Source organism: Hemiscyllium ocellatum, chromosome 5, assembly GCF_020745735.1.
Source record: "Hemiscyllium ocellatum isolate sHemOce1 chromosome 5, sHemOce1.pat.X.cur, whole genome shotgun sequence".
Classification (NCBI taxonomy): Eukaryota; Metazoa; Chordata; class Chondrichthyes; order Orectolobiformes; family Hemiscylliidae; genus Hemiscyllium; species Hemiscyllium ocellatum.
This window is the reverse complement of record NC_083405.1, coordinates 64,191,386-64,216,487: the sequence shown is the minus strand read 5'-3', so window position 1 is coordinate 64,216,487 and position 25,102 is coordinate 64,191,386. Positions and strand designations below refer to the sequence as shown.

At 40.8% G+C, this 25,102-nt stretch overlaps 1 protein-coding gene across 1 annotated transcript in view; it reads left to right on the top strand.

The window, feature by feature from the left end:
* Window positions 1–25,102, top strand: part of LOC132816198 (band 4.1-like protein 4B) — a 373,493-nt gene that overhangs the window by 245,254 nt on the left and 103,137 nt on the right. The window contains exon 17 of the mRNA XM_060825694.1: window positions 15,656–15,834. Within this exon, the coding sequence (XP_060681677.1) occupies window positions 15,656–15,834 (179 nt within the window). The remainder of the gene's footprint in view (window positions 1–15,655; window positions 15,835–25,102) is intronic.

Genomic DNA, 25,102 nt, shown 5'->3' with positions numbered 1-25,102 from the left:
AGTGAGTGGATCACCTGTGAACTTATCTACTTTGGTATCAAAAACAGGAAGACAGATTCTTATCTGAATGGCAATAAATTCAGGGAAGGGACTGTGGAACCAGGTTCCCTCCATCAGGTTAGCAAATAAGTGCAGCAGTCATTAAAAAAGGCAAATGGTATGTCAGCCTTCATAGTGAGAAGCTGATGTTTTGCTGCAATTATGCAGAGCCTTGCTGAGACTACATCTGACACATTGTGTGCAATTTTAGTCTTCTTATCTGAGGGAGGATATGCTTGTGAGAGAGGGAGTGCAGCAAAGGTTTCCCAAACTGATTCCTGGGGATGGCAAGACTGACATGAGGAGAGGTTGAATTGCTTAGGATTATGTTCACTGGAAGTCAGGAGAAGGAAGGGGAATCATACGGAAACCTATAAAATTCTAACAGGACTAGACAGGGCAGGTGCAGTAAATATGTTCCCGATGGCAGGGGAGTGTAGAACCGAAGGTAAACCATTTAGGATTGACATGAAATATTTCTTGACAGGGTGATAAGCCTTTGGAGCTCATTGCTAGAGCAAGAAGTCAAGGCTAAAACATTGGGAAAAGTGAGGACTGCAGATGCTGAAAATCAGAGTCGAAAGGTGTTATGCTGGAAAAGCATAGCTGGTCAGGTAGCATCCGAGGAATAGGACAGTCGATGTTTCAAGTATAAGGTCTTCATCAGGAATGAGGGTGTGGCCCAAGGCGGCTGAGAGATAAATGTGAGGGGGTTTGGGGCTGGAGGGGAAGGTAGCTGGGAATGCGATATGTAGATAAAGGTGGAGGGTGATGGTGATAGGTCGATGTGGAGGGTGGACAGATGGGGGGAAGGAAGATGGACAGGTAGGACAGTTCAAGAGGGTGGTACTGAGTTGGAGGGTTGGTCCTGGGATAAGTTGGGAGGAGGGGAAACTGGTGAAATCAGCATTGATCCCATGTGGTTGGAGGGTCCCAAGGCTCTTCAGCTGGTCCTGAAGCAGACCCACTATCACGGCCACAACTCCTTTCTCAGCACCTGCGTACAGAATTGATGACATCTCTTGGATACACGCAGTAAACAACCCCACTTCCCTGTGGCCGAACACTTCAACGCCCCCTCCCCCTCCCCCTCCCCACTTGGCCAAGGACATACAAGTCCTGGGCCGCCTCCACTGCCAATTCCAAGCCACGTGACGCCCGGAGGAAAAAAGCCTCATCATCTGCCTTGGGACCCTCCAACCTCACAGGATCAATGTTGATTTCACCAGTTACCTCATTTCTCCTCTCCAATCTTATCCCAGATCCAACCCTCCAACTCAGCTCTGTCCTACCTGTCCATCTTTCTTCCTACCTATCCGCTCCACCATGTACTCTGACCTATCACCCCACCTTCATCTACCTATTGCATTTCCAGCAACCTTCCTCCTCTGGCCCCACCCTCTCCCATTTATCTCTCAGCCCCCTTGACCCCCTCCCCCCCGCCCATTCCTGACGAAGAACCTCGACTCTTCTGCTCCTCAGATGCTGCCTGACTAGCTATGCTTTTCCAGCACCACACTTTTCAAGGCCAAAACATTGTATGCTTTGAAGAAGGAGTTGAATGTAGTATTTGAGTCAAAAGGGATCAAAGGATGTGGAGGAAAAGCAACAGGTTACTGAGAGGGTGAGTATCTATGATCATAATGAAAGGCAGAGCAGGCTCGAAGGGGCAAATAGCCTGCTCCTACTTCTATTTTCTGTGTTTCTATTTTTTGTGTCATGGAACTACTCAGGTCAATAATGGCTTTAATAAAGCATCTAAAAATGCAGCTTTAGTATTTCACTGGCTGGAGCATTTATTGGTATCTTTTGAGAGCCCAGGTAGAGCTTGAATTTTTCACCTGACTGCACTGACATTATCTTAGTACATCCATGTCCCTAGCAACATTCCAAATGCAGCTTCTGCTGTGGCTCTATTGAGGTTTTATATCCCTGATTACCACATGAACCCTTGCAGCTCAGTATAGCTTTGTAGATGATCTGCTGCCAACGCCAAGGAGCATTGTTTAGCCACTTGAATTACACTATTGTGGAAAATCATCCTTTTTATATTCTACAAGGACCTTTGGTGCCTGGAAGAATGAGAAACCGTGGATCATGCTTTGAAATGTTGGTAGGTCTAGTTGTAAGATGTTTGACTTATTCTTCCTCTTTTCCCTGGGACAAAGTGATAGGAAACTAGTGATAGGAAACTACTAGTGATAGGAACTCTATCACTTTACTAGTGATAGGAAACTACTCTAATCTCTCATTTTCTAACTAGCTGATTTGCATGTTGCCACTTAGCAGCAGTGCCACGAGGTGTTCATGTTATTGTTTGCTGACAGGTAACATCGGATCTCTTGTCAATCAGCAACTCCTCCTATAGTTGCCTTCTTCAAAAGCTTTAAAGCACCCCTTTCATCGGGAATGAGAAAACAGGGTTGAGATCTACCATTTGCTGTCAATCTCTACCTGTTGTTATTGGATGTGGTCGTGACTTCTAGTTGCTACGGGATGCAGTCAAACCCAGTGATGAGGGTAGTGTACCAAGCAATTGCACACCATGCTAGTCTGTATGTGGTTCAGATTGTGAATTAAGGCATGATTCTCTTTGAAGAATGAGAATATAAATAAACCTATGATTCGTGGCTATTAATTGTTGATCACAGTGGGAGGGAATGGAAGATTGTTAGTGGGTGATATGCGTAATACGTGAGATTTGTGACAGGTATGATTTGCTCCATTTACTTAGTCTGTTATACAGTATTAAGAATACTAAACTTCTTGTGACATTAAAGTATCATCAATGGCTTGTGATGTTGGTATTTTGGCATTTACTGTCATGGCTCACTTGGGAGTAGCTCATTTTCATTGTTGTAATTAAGCAAAAACCTGAAGATGTTTTGATGAAAGTGTCATCCTATTGGAAATCTAAGCTTTAGATCTTTACTTAAAAGATAGATGCAAAGAATGTTCAGAATTACAATTTTTCAATACTAAGATCCTGAGAATTGTGCAAGTTCTAGCTTAGAATCATATTGCAGCAATATCCTGAGAGATGCCTTAATTTTCTTATTTACAGACTGCACTATTAGTGAGCCAAATCCACAAGACAAATGCCTGGAATTGTGCCCTGAGTTTGTATTTATGATGCAAACATTGGTGTGAATTCACAGGTTTTGGTGCTGAATATTTCCTCCAGCAAAGTATATCGGTCTTTATAATCTAGCTCATTTTTGCTTTCAATAATTGTGTTGTGCTTTTTAGCTTTCCTTGTTTGTAACCATAGTTAAGATAAATTTCACATTTCAAGGATTTTTTTAAAGCAGCAAAGCAGGGAAAATCAACTTAATCATGAGGGAACTGTGACCACCCTTGATCCTAATGGGCAAAGCTATGATGATTACGGTCTGCCCGTTTTCCCCTCTTGTGGCATTCAGGAGTCCCCTGAGGAATCTGAGCAAGTGGAGGGCACCTGTAAAGCAATACTTACTTGTGCAGTTTAGTTGAGGAAGGAGCCAGTGGTGGAAGAACTATGGTCAATGATAACAAACCAGTCTCTCCATTAACGATGAACACTATTAGGAGAAGCAAAGGAGTTTACAGCTGGTACTGAATGTGAAATTCAATCAAGGTTAGAACCCTTACATCTAATCTTGATCAGAGTAAAAATTACCCATTTACCTTTAGATTTTTTTTATACTGGAAATACTTAGATTGAACATTCTTGACAGCATTCCTGTCCATTATCCGGTTCAGACCTGTTCAATAATCCACATATCCAGCAGTCAGGGAGAATCAGCATTGTTCTCTGATTTAAATGGCCAGCAGCACAGCCAGTCTCACTGACAACTGCTATATGAAAGGTCAGTGTAGAGTTCATGTGCCAAGTGTTAAGAAGGGACAGTGTGCGAAATAGGTGAGAGGTGGGAACACTCCAGCTGGATGAGCCAGTGGGGATTGGGAGGTGTGGGTTGTACCAGGTGAGTTGGAAAGATGGCTGGATGAGGGAAGGATCCAGTCCGGGGGTTGTCAGCTCAGTTCAGGTCAGGGTATCTGGTCAAGTGTCTGTGAGACTAGCAGGGTAGGGGAGGGCACTCCCAGGAGATGTCAGGCCTATGGGTTGGAGTGGGGATTCAGGTCATGGTATTGTCTGGTCTGGGTTATGGGGAAATGTCAGGCCAGAGTACAGTTAGAGGAAAGGGGTTGAGGACAAGGTCAGAAAAATCCAGCTGATGAATCCAAAAAATGTTTTTATGTGAGCATTGTAGATTCAAGGTGTAGGATAAAACACCATTTAAATTAATCTAAAATGTATTGATATTATTAATCCCACAATCCTAAAAGAGCAGTAGTTTAGTAGGTAACACAGTAAAGCAATATGCCAAGCAGTAGATAATGCACTTCACAGAATGACTTTTGGCAGTGTGTTAAATGACGATGATTATGGAATATTCCAATTCACTAGCCTTGGATATCTATCAGGTAATGATTGTAATAGCAACAAAAACAGAAGTTGCTGGAAAAGCTCAGCAGGTCTGGCAGCATCTTTGAAGAGAAATCAGAGTCAATGTTTCAGGTCCAGTGACCCATCCTCAGAACTCAGAGTTCTGAGGAAGAGTCACCAGACCTGAAACATTGACTCTGATTTCTCTTCAAAGATGCTGCCAGACCTGCTGAGCTTTTCCAGCAACTTCTGTTATTGTTTCTGATTTACATCATCTACTTTTCTTCTAGGTTTTATAAAGATTGCAATCAACTTGGTCGGTTCAGTATAAATGTGGGATAAGGAAACATAGAGAAACTGTTAAATATATCCTGAATACATCCTGAAGCCAACCTGGATTCCCATTGATTTCATTCTTCCGTCACTCTAAAAATGTGTGTTGAAAGAAGACAGCTACGTAGAGAGTGCTATAATTTTAGCAAGCCTCAGCCACAGCATCCAATTTATACCTGTGCTGCAAATTTGCATCTATTACAATAGGCATTGGATTCGCTGAAGTATAAATAGTAAAGTGTTATTTACTCTGCTGCATTTAAAAATTAAGAACCACCCACATACTTCTCAGAAACATGTCAGGTTCGTATGAACACCTGATGTAAATTTCCTTGAATTTTAGTCAAATTAAAAGTTAGGATATTAGAAATAATATATCTCTGATATGAGATAAGTAATAATCCCAGGGGTGCCTGTATTCAATTTAACTTTATCCACAGCGGTAGTAAATATGTAGTCATCCTTGCAATAAAATTCGAAATGAATGCAGCAGCAAATAATCCTTATTCATATCAGGCTGAATATCCCTTTCGTGTAAAATAATTCATCAACAATATCTCAATGGTTTAGTAATTTAACAAGGTCACAAATGCCGTAGAAGTACTGGCTTTTCTCATGATACTGCTTTGCTTTATATCTTATTCCATAGGACATTGGCTTTATGCAAATGAGAAAGAACAGAATGGAATGTTAAAAATAAAAACAAAATGCTGAAAATAGAGTTCAGTCAACATCTGTGGAAAATAGGTATTTTCACAATTTCTAAAAAATTGTGTATGTGAAACAGCCAAAATATGTTGTTTTTCTGAAAGGATACTGATTAACATGCTGTGCTCCCATTATATATGTACAAAAACATTTCTGTTTTAAAATTTTCATTCTACAATTTAAACCTCTTGCAGAACCTGAATATTATTGCTCCACCATGCCTGAACCCTAAACTTTGGAAAAAACCCCCAAAAATCATTTTATCCCTGTGAGTCTCGTCCCTTCTCGGACAACCTTTAATACTTAATTGACCATTTTTTAGTCACTTATCTTACCTTATCATTTGAGTTTGTTGTCAAATTTTGTATGAAAATGCTTGTGTGAAGTGCCTCTGGAAGTTCTTACAATGCTACAGGCACGATACTCACAAGGGAATTTTCTGTACAGCTGGTACTCCTATAGCGCTCGTTTTTTAACGTGATTTGTGAATCACCGACTTTATATATAAAGTGAATTTTTGTTCGCTGTTATGCGATTCACATCCCTGGCACTAGGTGTTGCAGTGTGGGGAGGTTTGGACTCTGCATCAGCATCATGTGATCAGTCGGCTTGTGTGCTTTCTCATGAAGAATTTTGTGAAAGATATTGTGAAATGTTTGTGCTGATTGCCTTGGAAAAAGCATTGTGAAAATGCCCCTATGGCCTGAGGACAAGAAGCTGGGAGGAATCTGTTAATTAAAAACCTTAAAGTTGAGATAAGTGAAATTTCACTGGAATTGACTAACTATAAATTACTGTTTTGAGGAGGTGTACAGCACAAACAGACCCTTTGGTCCAACTCATCCATGCCGACCACATATCTCAACCTAATCTAGTCCCATTTGCCAGCACTTGGCCCATATCCCTCTAAATCTTTCCGAGTCATATACCCATCTAGATGCTTTTTAAATGTCATAATTGTCATAATGCCTTTTAAATGTTGTAATTGTACCAACCTCCACCACTTCCTCTGGCAGTCCATTCCATACACGCACCACACTCTGTGGAAAAAGTAGCCCTTTGGATCCCTTTTTAGATATTTCTCCTCTCACCCTAAACCTATGCCCTTTGGTTCTGGACTCCCCCACCCCAAGGAAAAATCCTTGTCTAATAACCCATCTATGTCTCTCAATATTTTATAAACCTCTATGAGGTCACCCCTCAGCCTCCAATACTCCAGGGAAAACAGCCCCAGCCTAATTCACCTCTCCCTATAGCTCAAATCCTCTAACCACGGCAACATCCTTGTAAATCTTTTCTGAACCCTTTCAAGTTTCACAACATCTTTCTGATAGGAAGGAGACCAGAATTGCACACAATATTCTAAAAGTGGCCTAACCAATGTCCTGTACAGCCGCAACATGACCTCCCAACTCCTGTACTCGATGCACTGACTAATTAAAGGAAAATGTACTAAACGCCGCCTTCACTATCCTATCTACCTGTGACTCTACTTTCAAGGAACTATGAACCTGCACTTCAAGGCTTCTGTTCAGCAACACTCCCATTAAGTGTAAAAGTCCTACAAACGAAGCTGGTTCAGAACAATATTTCAACGAGCCACCACACACTGCAGCACAGAGGAACTACGCAGAGCAGAGGAAAATCACCTCTACAGTGTATTCAAAAAGAATGGGTAACCGATGAACACAATCCGCCGATTTCTCAGCAACAAACCCAAACAAACAAACAAAACATGTCCAAAAACCCTCGCCACTCTCCACTACGTCAAAGATATCTCGGAAATGACTGCCAGACTACTCAGACCCCTTGGCATCACCACAAACAGCAGCTAGTGAACTTGAAAGACCCTAAACAGACAATAAACAAAACTAATATCATTACAAAATACCGTGCAAGAACTGTACAAACACTACATTGGACAAACAGGCAGAAAACTAGCAACCAGGATACATGAACATTGATTAGCCACAAAAAGAAATGACCCTCTCCCACTAATATCCTTACATACAGATAAGGAAGGACACCACTTCGACTGGGACAACACATTCATCTTGAGACGAGCCAAACAGAGACATGCAGGAAAATTCCTAGAAGCATGGCATTCCAACCAGAACTCTATCAACAAACACACTGACTTGGACCCCATCTACCACCCCCTGAGAAAAAGAACAGGAAATAACATCACCACAGGAAATGACATCACCAACCCAAATCAACCAAAACATATAAATAGAAAGCAGGAAACATCAGCAGTGCTTTGTCCGGAGGCTCACTGAAGATGTTACCGACTGTGTTGACAAAACGTCTGAAAATGAACCTTCCAGCTCAATGAGCAAACCTACCTCCGGAGCCTCCACCTGAGCTACAAACCTTCTCAAAACTCACTGTACAAGTCCTGCTCTGATTTACTTTTCCAAAATGCCGCATGTTGCATTTACTGAAATTAAATTTGGGGCGGCATGGTGACTTAGTGGTTAGCACTGCTGCCTCACAGCACCAGGGTCCCAGGTTCGATTCTAGCATGGGGTGACTGTCTGTGTGGAGTTTGCACATTCTCCCCGTGTCTGCGTGGGTTTCTTCTGGGTGCTCCAGCTTCCTCCCACAGTCCAAAGGTGTGCAGGCCAGGTGAATTGGCCATGCTAAATTGCCCATCGTGTTAGGTGCAGTTGCCACAGTGAAATGGGTCTGGGTGGGTTACTTTTCGTTGGGTCGAAGGGCCTATTTCCATATTATGGGGAATTTAATCTAAACTCCATCTGCCACTCCTCAGCCCACTGGCCCATCTGATCAAGATCACATTGCACTCTGAGGTAACCTTCTTCGTTGTCGACTATACCTCCAATTTTGGTGTCAGCTGCAAACTTACTAACTACACCTCCCAAGTTAGTTTGAAATGTGGCTTTTTTATTTGTGTTAAGAGCAGTTGTTTCTCTTTTTCTTTAAAAAATATGTTAAAGAATATCTGCAGACTCATGTGAATCTGTTTCAGTGACTAATCCCTATGGCAACCAATTGCAAAAAAAAACTGTACAGGGTCTTGGACATGGTCAGCTGCTCAGGGTGGTTAAAGTCAGGAAACCCTGCACGTAATGGGTGAGGGAGAAAAAGATAGGTGGTACACTTAGTTTTGGCGCATATGTGGTGATGTCCTGAGGGGGTGAATAGACTGTGCAGAAGAGATTCAGGGTTAGTCAGGGTCGGATGTTAGAATGAAAGTGAGTGGGAAGGATGTTATAGGAACTGGTGAGTACAGTAGCAGTGATAGAGTGTGAGGTATCAACGAGAAGGTGGTGGCAATGTCACTGGCAGAGTGGAGAAGGTAATTGATCTTCTTCCTATATTCTGTGTATTCCTTCAGATGGTTGAGACTGCACTCACCTGGATGGTAACCCTGGTCCGGGTTGGTGTGGTTCCAGTAGAATGGCGTCCTCTGTTGGCCTGGGAGAAAAGGACATCCTGCTTCTGCATCACCCCATCCCCATCAGCAGTATCTCCATATCCCTGCCCACAAAGAGAGGTGCTAATTTTCCATTGTCTGCCATGTTCAGGGCCAATGTCAAGAACCATGCAGGGCAGCTCTGGACTGGCAGCTCTTGTCTGAGTGCACAATATCTTTTTAAAGATGGTGCTATACTATGAATGTTGGTCAATTCTGGGATATTAGGAAGTGATAAGTTGTTTTGAAAATGGCACATGGTATGATGGTGTGAGAATGTGTGAGAGGGACAGCAAAGGGTGGAGTAGGTAATAAATAAGGTGTGCTTTGTAAAATAAGGTGATAAATGTCTCGAGGTATCGCGATGTGAAACCCTCTGAAAAGCTTGACAAAACTGACACTTAATAAAATAAATTAAAATTCAGCCCTTAATCTACCAAGGCAGGTTTCATTCTGGGATCTGACTTGTGCAGTGTTACCATTGGATGGGATCAGAAGACTGGCTAGAATGTAGTGCAGTTCAAAGATGTGCAGGTTAGATGGATTGGCCATACTAAATTGCCCATAGTGTCCAGGGATGCACAGGAAAATGCAGGTTATGGGGTTTGGGTGTGGATGCTGTTTGGAGGGTTGTTGTGGATGCAATGGGCTGAATGACCAGCTTCCAAACTGTAGGGATTCTGCAACCGTACAGGGAAGGACTGGAAAAGAAAATAAGATGCAAAGAGAGGTAATGAGAATAGATTAACAAGTAACAAACGGAAAGACAAAATATATTTTATAAACCTATAACTATTAAAAATGTAGTTAACAGAAGGGTGGGGACAGTTAATAACACTAAATGATTCTGCAGAAGCAGAGGGCAGGCCTGAAGTAGTGAATCTAAAGAAGAGGATGCTACAAGTAAAGGAGAAGATAGTGCTGAAACTGAGTAGAATAAAAATAGATAAGGATTGTACTTAAAAGGATGGCAATATTCATGTTGGAAAAGTCAACTGTTTCAGGTGGAACCCATCCTCGGTTTTCCTGATTGCAATCTGTTAACCCTCCTTGGAGATGGGAATGGAGCCAGAAGACAGGAGGATTGGAAGTGTTACACTCTGCTTCAGTAAAGGGGGAGCAATATGCCTGGCATTTACAGACATTGGTGGCAGGGAAACATTAAGAGACATTAATCTGGAACAAAATGAATTGACACTTGGAAGATCGTGGATTAATAAGTGAAATTCTGCTTGCCTAATTTGATTGATCACTGATGGAATAGAGGTTGATGGAGATAATATAGTTGCTTGATCTGTAGGAATTTTCAAAGAGTGTGGAATAATGTAGACTTGTCTAACTTGTTAGCAAAATTGAAACCCATAGCTTTCATAATAATTTAATGAATATGAATTTGCTAAAGGGATAGAGGGACCGTTCCCTCCAGGACTCCCTTGTTAGGTCCACACTCCCCATCACCCATTCTCCACATCTGGCACCTTCCCTTGCCACTGTAAGATATGCAAAACTGCACCCACACCTTCCCCATCACCTCAGTCCAAGGCTTCAAAGGATCATTCCAAATCCGGCAGAGATTTACTTGTACATCCTCCAACCTCACTTCTTGCACCTCATGGTCTCAATGTGGTCGGCTCTCGGAGAGACTGAGCGCAAACTGGCGGAACAGTTCAGGGAACATCTCTAGTCTGTATGCACCAACCAACCCCACCTTCTTGTGACCATCCACGTTAATTCTCCCTCCCACTCCCCTGAGGGCATATCCATCCTGGGTGTCCTCCTCCACCACCTGCAAACTGGAAGAGGAACACGTCATCTTCCACCTCAAGTGCCTACAACCACATGGCGTGAACATTGCATTCATCAGTTTCCAAATCTAGCCTCTCCCCACACCATCCCAGATCCAACCCTCCAACTTAAATCGCCCTCTTGACCTGATCTACCTGTCCATCTTCCTTTCTACCTATACACTCCACACTTCCCACCGACCCATCACCGTCACCTGCTACCTTTGCCAATCTATCACCATCCCACCTACCTTTCCCATAGCCCCACAACCCTCCCCATATTTATCTCTCAGCCCACTCTCCTCTCCCCAGCCCTGAAGAAGGGTTATGCCCAAAACGTTGACTCTCTTGTTCCTTGGATGTTGCCTGATCTGATGTGTTTTTCCAGTGCCACGCTTTATTAGCTCTGAATCTCCAACATCTGCAGTCCTCACTTTGTCCTAAAGGGACAGAGAGCAAACTGTAGAAGTGAGCTGTCATTTTCCAAACTGAAATGAAATATGCATTGGTGTCTTCCAGGGTCACCAATGAGGAACTACAATTTTTGTTGTCTATTAATGACTTGTCCTTGATTGTACAGGGGACAGGTTTTGTTTCTTTAACACTGTGTAGAGATGGGCCTAAAAGTAGGAGAAACTTCCACTTAGGGTCAGATCAGATTTCCTCACATGATTGTTTTTTCTTAAAGCCATATTTCCCCTTTTTTACACACACAGGATAGAAATACACATTAAATTTAAACCTATATATTGTTCTTTTATTTTAAAACCTGGGATTGCAAATACTAGGGATAACATATCAACATTCATCACAATAGTTTTTCACCAAAGGATTACTTTGGGCAAGGACACAACTACAAAATATAGCTGCAAGGTAAACAGCTTACAAGTTTCTCAACCACACAGTTCATATGAGGCTTTGTGTTTTATCATCAGTTTTTGATGACACTGAGCCAACTTTCATTTCCAATCCTTTAAGATATAGAATCCTTCATTAAAATGAGAGAATCCTTCTCCCATACTATATTCTTTTTACAGTAGCATGCATGGTAACAAATCTTGCAAAACCCCATGCCCTGAATGATTTTTTAAAAATTGTTTTGTTTACAAACTTGGAAACACAGCCTATCCATGTTCATGTCTTCCCGAATGCACATCCCACCCCAGCTTGAATTTGTCTGGATTTTTTCCTTTTCGCACTGGGATCATGTTCACAAACCAGAATAGAGTATGTGAGGCATTTGGGTGTGGCCATGTAGAAGGCCTGCATCAATACTCCAACATGGCAACCTAATATTTGACATCATTTAAAGACCCCTTTAAAATTTGTCCTTGCCCCTCTTCCCCCACTAACTTGAAGGAACCAAAAGATGAACAAATTAAATCACTCACTTCATAAAATCTGCCTTCCTACATCCTCATGACATTTCAATGCCCACAGATAACCTCCATAGTGGTTCATCTATTATGTACAGCCCTCTGGAGCCTTGCAGTATCAATGGAAATTTATTTTAAAATCATTCAGAAAAAAATTGCATCCCTCTGTATTTACGAGAAGAGAGAGTGACAGGTGGGCAACCTGATATCACGTTTTGTTTGATACCAAAGTTGTGCAAAAATTGGTTTGATTTTTATGGTCAGTAACTGAAAAAGGTTTTCCACGAGATTTGATTAACATGACCATGTGGATTTCCTTCATTTTCTTTGAATCATTATGGCACAGGAGGCTGCCATTTGGCTCATTTTCTGTAGAGGATTCTCATCAGGGCCATTCCTACACTATTTCCATTTAACCCAACAAGTTTATTTTCCTGAAATACCATCAAATTTCCTTTTGAACTTGTACTTCCCTCTGAGGTAGTTATTTCTAAGGTCATCACAACTGGCTGTATAAAAAAAAGTGCTTCCTCGTACTCTTCCCTACTAACCACACCCCTGAAGTATATGTTGCTCAAAGCTTGAAGTCTGTTCCCCCTATGTCTTGAGCCATCAGCTTATGGGAACAGTTTTTTTTTGTCTACATATGTTGAGGCTGTAAGAATTCTCTCTGATTGCATTGTGGGTGTACTTACATAACACATGGACCGTAACAATTCAAGAAGACAGATCACTACGCTTTCTCAAGGGCATCTAGGGTCTGGCAATAAATGGTAGCCCAGCCAGCAATGCCCCCGTTTCTGAGTAAACTAAAAAAGAGCTGGAGCAGAACTAAGACATTTAGCCCGTTGAGTCTGCTCTGCCATTCAACAAAATCATTGCTGATCTGATAATCCTCAATTCTTCATGCTTTTCCCCAATAGCCTTTGATTCCCTTCCTGATTAAAATATGTCTAACTTAACCTTGAACATACTTAACAACTCAATCTCAGTGATCTTTGCGATAAAGAATTCCACAGATTTACGACTCCCTGACAGAAGAAACATCTGATCATCTCGGTCTTAAATGGCAACCCTTTATTCTAAGATTGTGCCCTCTGGTCTTAAACTCTCCCACAAGGGGAAACCCCTTTCGGCATCTATCCTGTCAAGTCCTCAAAGAATCTCGTACCTTTCAGTAAGGTTGCCTCATGTTCTTCTAAATTCCATAGCGCACATAGTTCCTCCATATCTGGTATCAGCCTAGTGAACCTTATGTGGACTGCCTCCGATGACAACATATCTTTCTTCAGATGAGGGACCAAAACTATACACGGTATTCTAGCTATGGTCTGACCAGTGCTTTGTTGTTTTAGCAAAGTGCCCCTACTTTTAAACTCTATTTCCTTTTGAAAAAATTCCATTTGCTTTCCCTATTACTCTACGAGCTTGGATACTAGCCTTTTGTGATTCATGGCTGAAGACTCTCAAATCACGTTGATGTTCAGTAGCAGCAGTGTATACCAACTGCAGGGCACACTGCAGAAATTCACCAAAAATCCTAAGATAGGACCTACTAAACTCAAGACCATTACCATCTAGAAGGACAAGGGCAACAGATGTACGGGAATACTGCTACCAGCAAGTTACCCTCTGAGCCTCTCATCCTGAGTTGGAAATATATCACCCTAACTCCAGTGAGTGTGTTTGTATTATAATTCTGGAATTGCCTTTCTAACGATATTGAAAGTCTATCTACAGCATTGGACTGCAGCTTTTCAAGAAGGCAACTCACCACCATCTTAAGGGCAACCAGCGATGGACAATAAATGTTGACACAGCTAGTGATACCCACATTCCATAAGTGAACAATAAAAGAACATTTCAGCATAGCCCCCTCCCCCGTCCGCTTTTGCTGGAGAGGCTGTTTAATTGTACCTATGACTTAGTATGCTGTTAAGAACTCACACTTGTGATCAAACAAGACTGTGCATAAGATTGAAGGAAAGGGGTGATGTAATGGCAATGTCATTTGCCTAGTTCACATGAAAGCTAAAACAGACATTGCTGGAAAATCGGAATGGAAGGGTTCCATTCTGAGGAAGGGTCACTGGAACTGAAACATTAACACTGATTTCTCTCCACAGATGCTGGCGTTTTCCAGCAACTTTCATTTTAGTTTCAGATTTCCAGCATCTGCAGTTCTTTAGTTTTTTTAATCACATGAAAGCTGATGGAATTTTGATCCAATGAATAAAAATCTGGAAATGACAGCTACTCTGAATATTGGTGACCATAAAACTATCATTAATTGTCATAGAAGTCCAGGACATTTGTCCTTATTCAGTCTGACCTACCTGTGACTCTCAGCAGTGTAGCTGACTCTAAACAGCTTTCTGAAATGGCTGGCAAGCCATTCAGTTCAAGGATCATTAGGGATGCGTAACAAAAGGTGTCATTGGCATTAACATTCACATCCCATGCATCAGTAACAACATAAAAACATATTGAGGATAAGATCAAATCACTGATATTTTGTTCATTGCAGCTGCAAAGGCTTCAACAGCACATCCCTGTGGAGCAGCCGAATACCATTGAAAGCAACTTCTTGACCTCTTGCTTAATTGTCTGTGTGCAGAGGCACAGTCATAATGGCAAGGACTGACAGTTTCAGTATCAATACAACTGCAGATCCAGGCTGTAAAAAAATCTTTAAAAAACTGAATTCATATAATGATTAACAAAGTACGGAAGGAGGTCGTTCAGTCCATTGTGCATGTACTGGTTCTTCGACACTTCCGTGCTATACCGAAGGAGTGTTGAAGCTGCCATCTTTTGGATGAGATACTAAATCGGTTCCTAGTGGACATAAAGCAGGAGAACTCTCCTGAGTACTCTGGCCAATATTTATTGTTCAACCAATAACATTTTAAACAACAAGTACTTATTTGGTCATTATCTTACTTTGTACAAATGAACTGCTCTTTTTCCTACATTGCAGCAGTGACTATAATTTCAAATGTGCTTAATTGGTTGTAAAACACTTTGAGAGGTCCCGTGGTTGTGAAAGGCAATATTTCAATGTAATTGAATTATTTTTTTTCTATGCACACCACCAGGGTTCAAAACAAAGCATGATATAAGTTCTCTTGAATGTTTTAGTATTACTACAAATATTTTTCTAATGTCTTGCAATTTACATGAATCAAATCTGCTCATTTATTTTAAACCTGCCACCACTATGTCACATATTAATATGGAAAATGCATCTAGTAATAAGTTTTTCCAGAAATGTTCCTTCATGTTGTTCGAGATGATTCAGAACAAAGTATTATGAAATTTGGGATGTCCCACCTATGAATACTTCTTCTCAAGTTAGTATTGCTCATTGAAAATGCAATGAAAATAAATTAGGATAAACTGAAAGGCTTGGTTCATAGTCTTGCAAAGGATGTCTTGTTTAAGTTTATTTATGGCTATCACCAGCTATGTTTTTTTAAAAAAATTAACAAGTGCTATTCTCATTTCTCATGAAGTTTTCTTGACTTTAATGTACATGAAATTGCAGCCATCCTTTGATAGCACCATTATTAAACAGCACCGATCTACAGCAGTTCAGCGTAGAAGAAAACGGTGGAACACCATTCACTGGGAAAACTGGGGGAAGGCATCACCACCCCAATCTTGGTCTGATGACGTTGGAGTTGGAAGACACAGATGCTTATCCTGGAATGCCAAGCCCAAGCAGTAAGTTTCAAATGCCATGTCAGAATTACGTTGAAAGATGAATGAAGAAGCTAGTTTTGTCTTTAGATGATAATGAAATTTATGTTCGCATGTATTACAAGGTTACAATGGCACTTATTGGCAATAATTTGTTATAAAGCCTTTGTTGAAACCTTAAGATAGTGCCTTTGGAACAGTCTAGTCTGTTTTCAAACTTCAAAAATCAGACACCAACTCAGTTACTGTATACTAATGTAAGGAACAGAGGGATGCACCTGGGGAAGGGAAAAGACATAGCATCATCACAGGAAGTTTTCTGATTTCTCATCATGACCCCACTTTCCTTTAACTGTGACATAACCTAGAATAGCTTGATAAGCAGTATCCATAGTTGCTTTTTCTCACATAGTTGCTGCTAGGGGTGTGTAAATAAGCACAAGGCTTACAAACATTTAGCAAGAAAGCCAACACTATAAAAAATGAATACAGGAGCTGTTTCTTCTTTTCATATCTTGCCAAGGGTTTTTACATAGCACTTTGAACAATTGTGAAGGGCAGCCACGTTTACCTGTATATTGTGAACGTATTGTCAAAACTACTCACAAAAATAACGCTGTTAACAGAATGTTAGAGTCCCTTCAGATTTTATGAAGTGAGTGATTTAATTTGTTTACCTTTTGGTTCCTTCAATTAGTATGCTATTTCTGAACTCCTTCATTAGTATTAAATCCAGTCAATTTGTCAAAATACAAGTAACTTGTGCAATCATAAATATAAAATAGCATTCTTCACAGTCATAGAGATGTACAGCATGGGAAACAGACCCTTCGGTCTAACCTGTCCATGCTGTCATATTTGATTTTTAATAACAGGTACTGAAATTATTTATTATAATTTAGGTATTTATTGCATTTCACATCAATTTGAGAATGCAACTTGGAGATGTTTCATTCAGAATTAGGTAAGCAGTCAATTTCAATCCTGGTTTCAGCTAATGATTTTAAAGGTGAAATATTTCAAAGATGTTGATTACCGATACTGTTTGTTATTCCGATACTGATTACAAAAAGTCTTTAAAGAATGGCTGAGGATGACCTTTGCAAATAGAATGTTTTGGGAACAGGTCAATTGACCAAAGCCATTTTGGTTGATCTCAAAAACACATTCCTTCCTGTCACTGTGTCATCGATTTGATTTTCTTGAAACTTATCCATACTGGCTGCAGTAGAGATATTTTCTGATAGCTTATTGCACACGTATGCTTTTAGCCATTTATCTGCAATTGTTTTAATTGAATTTACATATATTCATAATTTGAAACATGATATTGGACAGAACTTTTTCATTGAAACTTTAAAATAAGTCATTCGAGGACTCAATTAAACCTTGAAAGGAAGTCCCAGATCTTCCAACTGCATGTTAGTCATTGCAACAATGTACCTTGAAAGATGCATTAAGGGAAACCCTGAAAGTCCTATGCAGGAATTTCCTAGGAGGTTTCGATTTCTCATTGAAACATATAGAATTTTTAAGGGGCTTGGTAGGGTAAATGCTGAAAGAATGTTTCCACTCGTAGGAGAGTCTAGGAGCAGAGGACATAACCTCAAAATGAAAGGCCACCAATTTAAGTCTGAGATGAGGCGGAATATTTTCTATTAGATGGTTGAGTGTCTTTGGAACTCCTTGCCGCAGACAGCTGTGGGGCAGAGTGATTGTGTATATTTAAGGCTGAGATAGGTTTTTCAATAGTCGGGGAATCAAGGGTCAAGGAGAAAGGATAGGAAAGTGGATATCAGGAGTGTCAGAGCAACCATGATCTTATTGAATGGCGGTGCAGGATCAAAGGCATGAACAGCCTACTTCTCTTTCTATTTATTATGGTCTTCTGATGGGCAATTAGCCCAAAAATAATTTCCAACTCATGAGTTAGAGACTTCTGAGAATTTCAACTCATTTGCCTGGACAATCAGCCATGGAAGTTCAGAAGGATTAAAATATGCTGTGATTACTATATAGCCATGAAAATTGAACGATTGCCATCATATAACCATGGCTCTGAGCTTGCCTGTCACCCCACCTCCTATTCCTCCCAACATCTCTCCACGCCCCAATGGGAACCCTCAAACCTGCCTCAACTGACACCCCTAGGTGATAGTGAGGACTGCAGATACTGGAGAGTCAGAGTCAATAAAATGTGGCACTGAAAAAAGCACAGCAGGTCAGGCAGCATCCGAGGAGCAGGAAAGTCGACGTTTCAGGCAGGACCCTTAATCAGTCCTGATTAAGAGCTTATGCCCGAAATGTCAACTCTTCAGCTCTTCAGATGCTGCCTGAATGCTGTGCTTTTTCCAGTGCCACTCAACTGATACCTCTACCCCTCCCAACTCTATATGTTCCCAACCCTGACCTCACCCAAATTTCCCACCCAAATGTCTACACTTCCACTCTCCCAGATCTAACACAATTTCTCCTCAACTACCAACTCAGGCTTGACCCTTCATCAGGACTGGTGAGGGAGAAAGGGGCTGAGAAATAAATAGGGGAGGGGGTTGGGGCTCTGGGAAGGGTCGTTGGGATGGGATGGTGCTAGATAAGCCAAGGTAGGAGGCGATTGTGATATTTGATGGGAAATTGTCAGACAGGTGGGAAGGGAGATGGACAGATAGGTCAAGTGAAGAGGGGGAGCTGAGTCAGAGGATTGGATCTGGGATAGGATGGGGGAGGGGGCCCAAAACATCGACTCTCTTGCTCCTCAGATGCCGTCAGACCTGCTGTGCTTTTTCCAGCACTGTGCTTCATTGACTCTGACTTCTCCAGCAACTTCAGTCCTCGCTAGCTCCCATTAATATGATATTGCAGTGTTTGAAATGTATGCTGCTAAAATGAACTGACTGCTAAACCCATAAGCTACCTGATCACTTAATATTTGTTGAGGTTGTATAATTATTAATCCTCATTTGTGATTGTAAGTGGTGAAGTCAATTGGTGTATAATATTCTACAAAGTCAGTTGGATTGTACAAAAGCATAACTGCTTATAGGTATAAAGACTATTGGTGTTAATTGTGCCTGCTCCAGTGGAAAGTGAAAGCCAGTTTCTGAAATGTGGGTGAGAGTATGTGATGGATCCATGAGGATTGCAATGTGCAAAATAAAATTAATAGAGAATGACTGCAATCAAATTGGAGGCTTATGGATTTGTAATCAGTACACCTTTACTTTGTTGTAGTTTAAAACCTGGATAAAATAATATTTTAAAGATCGCTTGATGTAGACTCTATATGTTCAATGATTATTTCTTTTGCACATGTTCTACATCTTGTTGGTTAAGTACTTATTGTGCTGCTTCATTTAAAGTCTGTTTGTGCTGCAATTTGATCCTCCTCCTCACTGACATTTCCTATTGAGTGCACCACTCTTCTAACAGCTCTTGTATAATGGGACTGTCAGGAATTTCTAGTTGGCCTTTTAAAATCAAATCTATATTATCTGAAAGTAGCTTTTTAGTTCTCGTTTAATGGGCAATGACTCATCTGAAAGTATCAGGTGCTTGCCATCTATCATGTTTTGTTTTAATTTGTTTTTTGTTCATTACATGAGTGTTACCTGTCAAATACTTATGAGTTGTGATCGAGGTAATCTTTTTATTTGAATAAAGAAACCAGTATCTATCCTCCATTTCTACAATATTTAATCATTGTGAAGATCAGGGAAGTTAGAACAGAGATTTGCTTGGGAAAAATCAATTTTCTGACATTGCTATCAGAGTGATAGAACCATTTCAAGGTGACTATAAAACTTTCCACTATTCCTTGCCTATTTTAACCAAGTTGCTACTATTTCTAATCAAACATAATCTCACTTTGCCAATATCACTTTCTCCCTCTAACCATCCTATTACCTTCTCGGGCTCAAACAGCAGAGAAAGAGTCAGGGCCTCTTAGTTAATGGTAGGATCGTGGGGTGTGTTGTCGAACAGAGAAACCTAGGAGTGCAGACAGCTAGTTCCTTAGATGTCTCATCACAGGTAGATAGGGTGGTGAAGAAGACATTTGGTCCGCTTGCCTTCATTGGTCAGAGCATTGAATACAGGAGTTGTGATGTTATGTTACAGCTGTTTAATACATTAGTCAGGCCACATTTGGAGGACCATGTACAATTTCTGGTCGCATGCTATAGGAAGGATGTTATTAAACTTGAAAGGGTGCAAAAAAAATTACAAAGATGATACCGAGACTGTAAGGTTTGAATTATTGGGAGAAGCTAGGACTTTATTCTCTGCAGTGTCGGAGGTTGAGGGATGATCTTAGAGTGGTTTATAAAATCATGAAGGGCAGAGGTAAGGCGAACAGCCAAGTTTTTTCCCCAGCGTGAGGGAGTCCAAAATTAAAGGGCATAGACTTAAGGTGAGAGTGGAAAGATTTAAAGGGGACAACTTTTTCATGCAGAGAATGGTGCGTGTATGGAATGAGCTGCCAGAGGAAATGGTAGAGGTAGGTACAATTACAACGTTTGAAAGACATTCGGATAGGTATATGGTTAGGAATGATTTAGATATATACGGGTGAAATGCCGGCAAATGATACATTCCCTTAGTAAATTAGAGATGAGGTGTAGTTTAGGAAACCTGATTGGTGTTGGCAAGTTGGGCTGAAGGGCTGTTTACATACTGTATGACTGTGTTCGTGTTGTCTTTTACTTTCTTTTGCTTTGGGTGCGAAGTACTGGAACTAAGGCAGCCAATAACGGAAGTATAATCTTAACAAGACAGGAACAAAACAGGTGAAACTGGAGCAAAGACCATGAAACAAACGCCAGATGAAATACAATATTGGTAAATGTGAGCTCATCTATTTTGGTAGGACTAACAGCAAAATGGACTATTATTTAAATGGTGAAAATTTGCGGCATGCTGCTGTGCAGAGGGTCCTGACTGTCATTGTCCACAAATCACAAAATGTTCTTTTGCTGGTGCACCAGATAAATTAAGAAGAAAAATGGAATATTGTCCTTCATTGTGAGAGGGATTGAGTTTAAGAATAGGGAAGTTATGCTGCCGCTGTATAGGGTGCTGGTGAGGTCACACCTGTGTACAGTTTTGGTCTCCTTACTTGAGAAAGGATGTACTGACTTGAGGGGGTGCAGGGGAGGTTCACCAGCGTGATTCCAGAGTTGAGAGAGTTGACTTACAAGGAGAGATTAAGACGTTACTCATTAGAATTTAAAAGAATGATGGGAGGGGATCTTATACAAACATATCTATTCCTTTCATAATTTTATAAGATAGAAGCAGGGAGGTTGTTTCCAATGGCAGGTGAAACTAGAACAAGGAGACATAGCCTCAAAATAAAGGGGAGCAGATTAAGGACCGAGTTGTGGAGGAACCTCTTCACCCAAAGGATTGTGAATCTGTGGAATTCTGCCCAGTGAACATTTTTAAGGCAAAGATAGAGTTTTGAACAGCAAAGGAATTAAGGGTTATGTGAGTGGGTGGATCAGTGGAACGAGTCTGAGAGGATCAGCCTTGATCTTATTGAATGGTGGAGAAGGCTTGGTGAGCCAGATGGCCTACTCCTCCTATTTCTTGCGTTATTGTGTTCAAAGCAGATGAAGAACAACTTGCATTTTACAGAATATTGCCATCAATTGAGCAGAACAGCTTTTGCTAGAGTACAGTAAGTGGACTGAAGACACCATGATGCTATTCTGGATAAATGCTGACAGGATTTTTACCTTGACAGTCAACAGAGGGGTATGTACTGGAAGTGCAGGCCATATATAAATTTTAATATAAGTGTGTGTGTATATATATATATATATATATATATTATGTTTTGTATCTCTCAAAGTCATAGATAAGGTGTAGTTTCACCGTGTGTGTGCCAGGTTGATGTTCATCTCTGTATGTGTACTGTTTTCAGATTTCCTATTATCTGTAATGGTAGGCAATCTGTATTGGAGACAAATGGAGTTGTTGACTTTGTGGAATTTAGTGGTAGATGCGAGCAAAGTGTCATTGTCATTATTTATTCTTGTCTTTGCATTGTCTATTGCTTCATCAGGTTTGGTATTGTTCCTTCATCTTTTACTTGTGTATCTAAAAGGCATTATTGATTCATATTTTATGAATTGGTCCCAGTGTATGTCTGATATCGCTGTTTTTCTGTGAGCAGTTATGAGCAAACATAACTGCTTGTTTCTTTTCTCTATTGGCCCTTTAAACGCATCTGCCCTACCACCTCCACCTCCTCCTCCTGTGAAAGCATACGAGGGACTGATGGGGATCTTTGTCATCAAGATTGAGACGATCCATCTGCTGCTTCCTCCCTCTTGCTCTTCAAACCAACCCCTCTGTATACCTACAAACTTTGCAGGTTCTCCTTTGTTTAGCCTTCAACGCATGTCACTTTCTCCAGTCTCTCCCATGTCCTTCCCAGATTCTTGATAGCCAAAAAAAACCTTGAATTTATTTAGTTCCTTACTCTACCTCAACGCTTGGCAAAACGTTGAAGCTAATTAAGCTTTTGGAAAAGCAAATCTTAACAGGACTTATACACTTAATAGTAAGGTCCTAGGGAGTGTTGCTGAACAGAGACCTTGGAGTGCAGGTTCATAGCTCCTTGAAAGTGGAGTTGCAGGTAGGTAGGATAGTGAAGAAGGCGTTTGGTATGTTTTCCTTTATTGGTTAGAGCATAGAGTATAAGAGTTGGTAGGTCATGTTGCGGCTGTACAGGATGTTGTTTAGGCCACTTTTAAAATATTGCATGCAGTTCTGGTTGCCTTCCTATCAGAAGGATGTTATGAAACGGAAGTGTTCAGAAAAGATTTACAAGGGTGTTGCCAGTGTTGGAGGATTTGAGCTATGGGGAGAGGCTGAACAGGCTGGGGCTGTTTTCCCTGGAGTGTTGAAGGCTGAGGGGTGACCTCATCGAGGTTAACAAGATCATGAGGGGCATGGATAAGTTAAATAGACAAGGTCTTTTCCCTGGGGTGTGGGAGTCCAGAACTAGAGGGCATAGGTTTAGGGTGAGAGGGGAAAGATATAATGGGGACCTAAGGGGCAACTTTTTCACACACACTGTGGTGTGTGTATGGAATGAGCTGCCAGAGAAAGTGGTGGAGGCTGGTACAATTGCAACATTTCAAAGGCATCTGGATGCGTATATGAATAGGAAGGGTTTAGAGGGATATGGTCCAAGTGCTGTCAAATGGGACTAGATTAGGTTGGGATACCTGGTCGGCATGGACGAGTTGGACCAAAGAGTCTGTCACCATGCTGCCCATCTCTATGACTCTAAGTTGTGCGTCACTTGTAATGTCTGAAACACACCAGCTAATTTGAGTAAAGCCCTATAAACACCAATGAGATAATGACAAAATAATCTGTTTTGGTAATGTTGATTGAGGTATAAATATGTACCAATATAGTCATAGTACTTTGCCATTGAGCAAAGAATTCTTTAAGGCTCACCCAAAAGACAGATGAGGGCGTCAGTTTAATTTCTCATCCAAAACTGGCTCCCTCAGTACTTCACTGAAGCACCAAACTACATGTTTTTCAAGTCTCGGGTGCAGGGCTTCAATCCATGTCCTTCCCACTGAGGAGTAAAGTGTTACCAGTAAACCATAAGTGATCTCTTAATGCAATTCCATGTAAATGCATGTGTTTCTTTTGGTTTCAAAAATAGAATTGGGAACGCACCTGGAGAAATCATTAAAGCAAGTGGTAAGGTTTCAGGTCCCACTCTGGTGGAGTTCTTTCTACAGTATTTTTCTTTTGTTTTAGCCGCATATGTATTCCTGTGAGAAAGGTGACTTGGGATACATTGTGTTCAGGCCTTGGGAGACAGTGTAGGTCAGGATGTCAGCAAGACCATAGTGACTGGGAGGATAGTTATTTGTACCAGAGTGATTGCAGGGTCACAGCAGGATCTTGGAATGGCTGTGGTTAACTCAAAAGAGATCAGAGGAACTAGAAATGGCAACATGCAATGGTTAAGCATCATGGAATAGTTTGGATATGGAATCATGACTTTGTAATAGTACTACAGGACAGGAATGAAACCTGGCATAATAGAGCATGAACTCAATATTTTTAAGAGTTAATGTGGTGGCTAGTCACTGGAACGTATTCACCTAAGTCTGTACATGTTCTTAAAAAAGCAAACATGCGTGTATAACACAAAAGGGGGAACAAAAACACATTAGGTGATATAGAAGACATTTTTCAAAGATCTTAACACAAACAACACCCACTTTCGACTTGATTCCCAACACACTAGTTTATAGATAGTTAAGTCCAGAGATATTAGATTTCTCTCTCAACTCATTTAGTTTTCAACGAACTGACTCCTATTATTTTGACTCCAAAGATAATTGTAGGACTCCTTTCAAAGTCTGCAGGCATGGACGTTTCACAGTTTTGGTGGGTCTAAAATGTTACTGTTCTAGCAATTTGAGGACTTCCATAGAACCGCCTTTGGCCTGACTGTTTCACAGACTAGAAACCATTTCTGCTAAAGTCACTTGACTGCAGTCGCATGTCTTGTTGGAATTGTTATGGACTAAGCCAGACCGCTAAAAACACTCTTAAGCAGGCAGCCCAGAGCATGACTTTGCAATTTGTTTCAGTAAGTGTACAGTGAAAATTACCTGGAGTAAGTTAGGTAAGTTGACTACTAGGTTTTAAAACCAACTAAAATTTATTCACAAAAGTATGGAACTCAGTCTATTCAATCTAGACTTGATTATGCCATTCCGAATATGCACAACAGTCCCAATAAACAAACCCTTTAAACACAGTAAAAATGAAACAAAGGCTTACAGGTTGAGGTTAGAAAGGCAGAAGGAGATAGAGTTTAGCAGCCTGTTTCGACACAGCTCCACTGCTGAACTGACTCAAACAAAATTTCTAGGACTAACCACTCCCTTTTCATTATACAGGTCACTTCTAAAACATAAGCTTTGGTCTAAAGGCTCATATGTTTACATTTAAACAAATGGCCTCTCAATACACTTTTATCTCTATATCAAAACCAGTCGATTCAGAGCCTGAGTAGTTTATGACCCCTCTGAAAAAAAAAACCAAGGACACAGTATCCTTGAGAAAAGGAACAGCTTTTAGAAAAAAAGGACCAGCTTTGTGACAGAATTGATACCTTTGGGTCATTGTCATGATTTTGTCTGCCTCTTATTTTTGAAATAATTCAAATTCCAAAAGTAACAAGAAATAATGCACACCTTTCATCACAATTTTCATTGGGATTTTGGGTGTTAAATTGTTATGACAG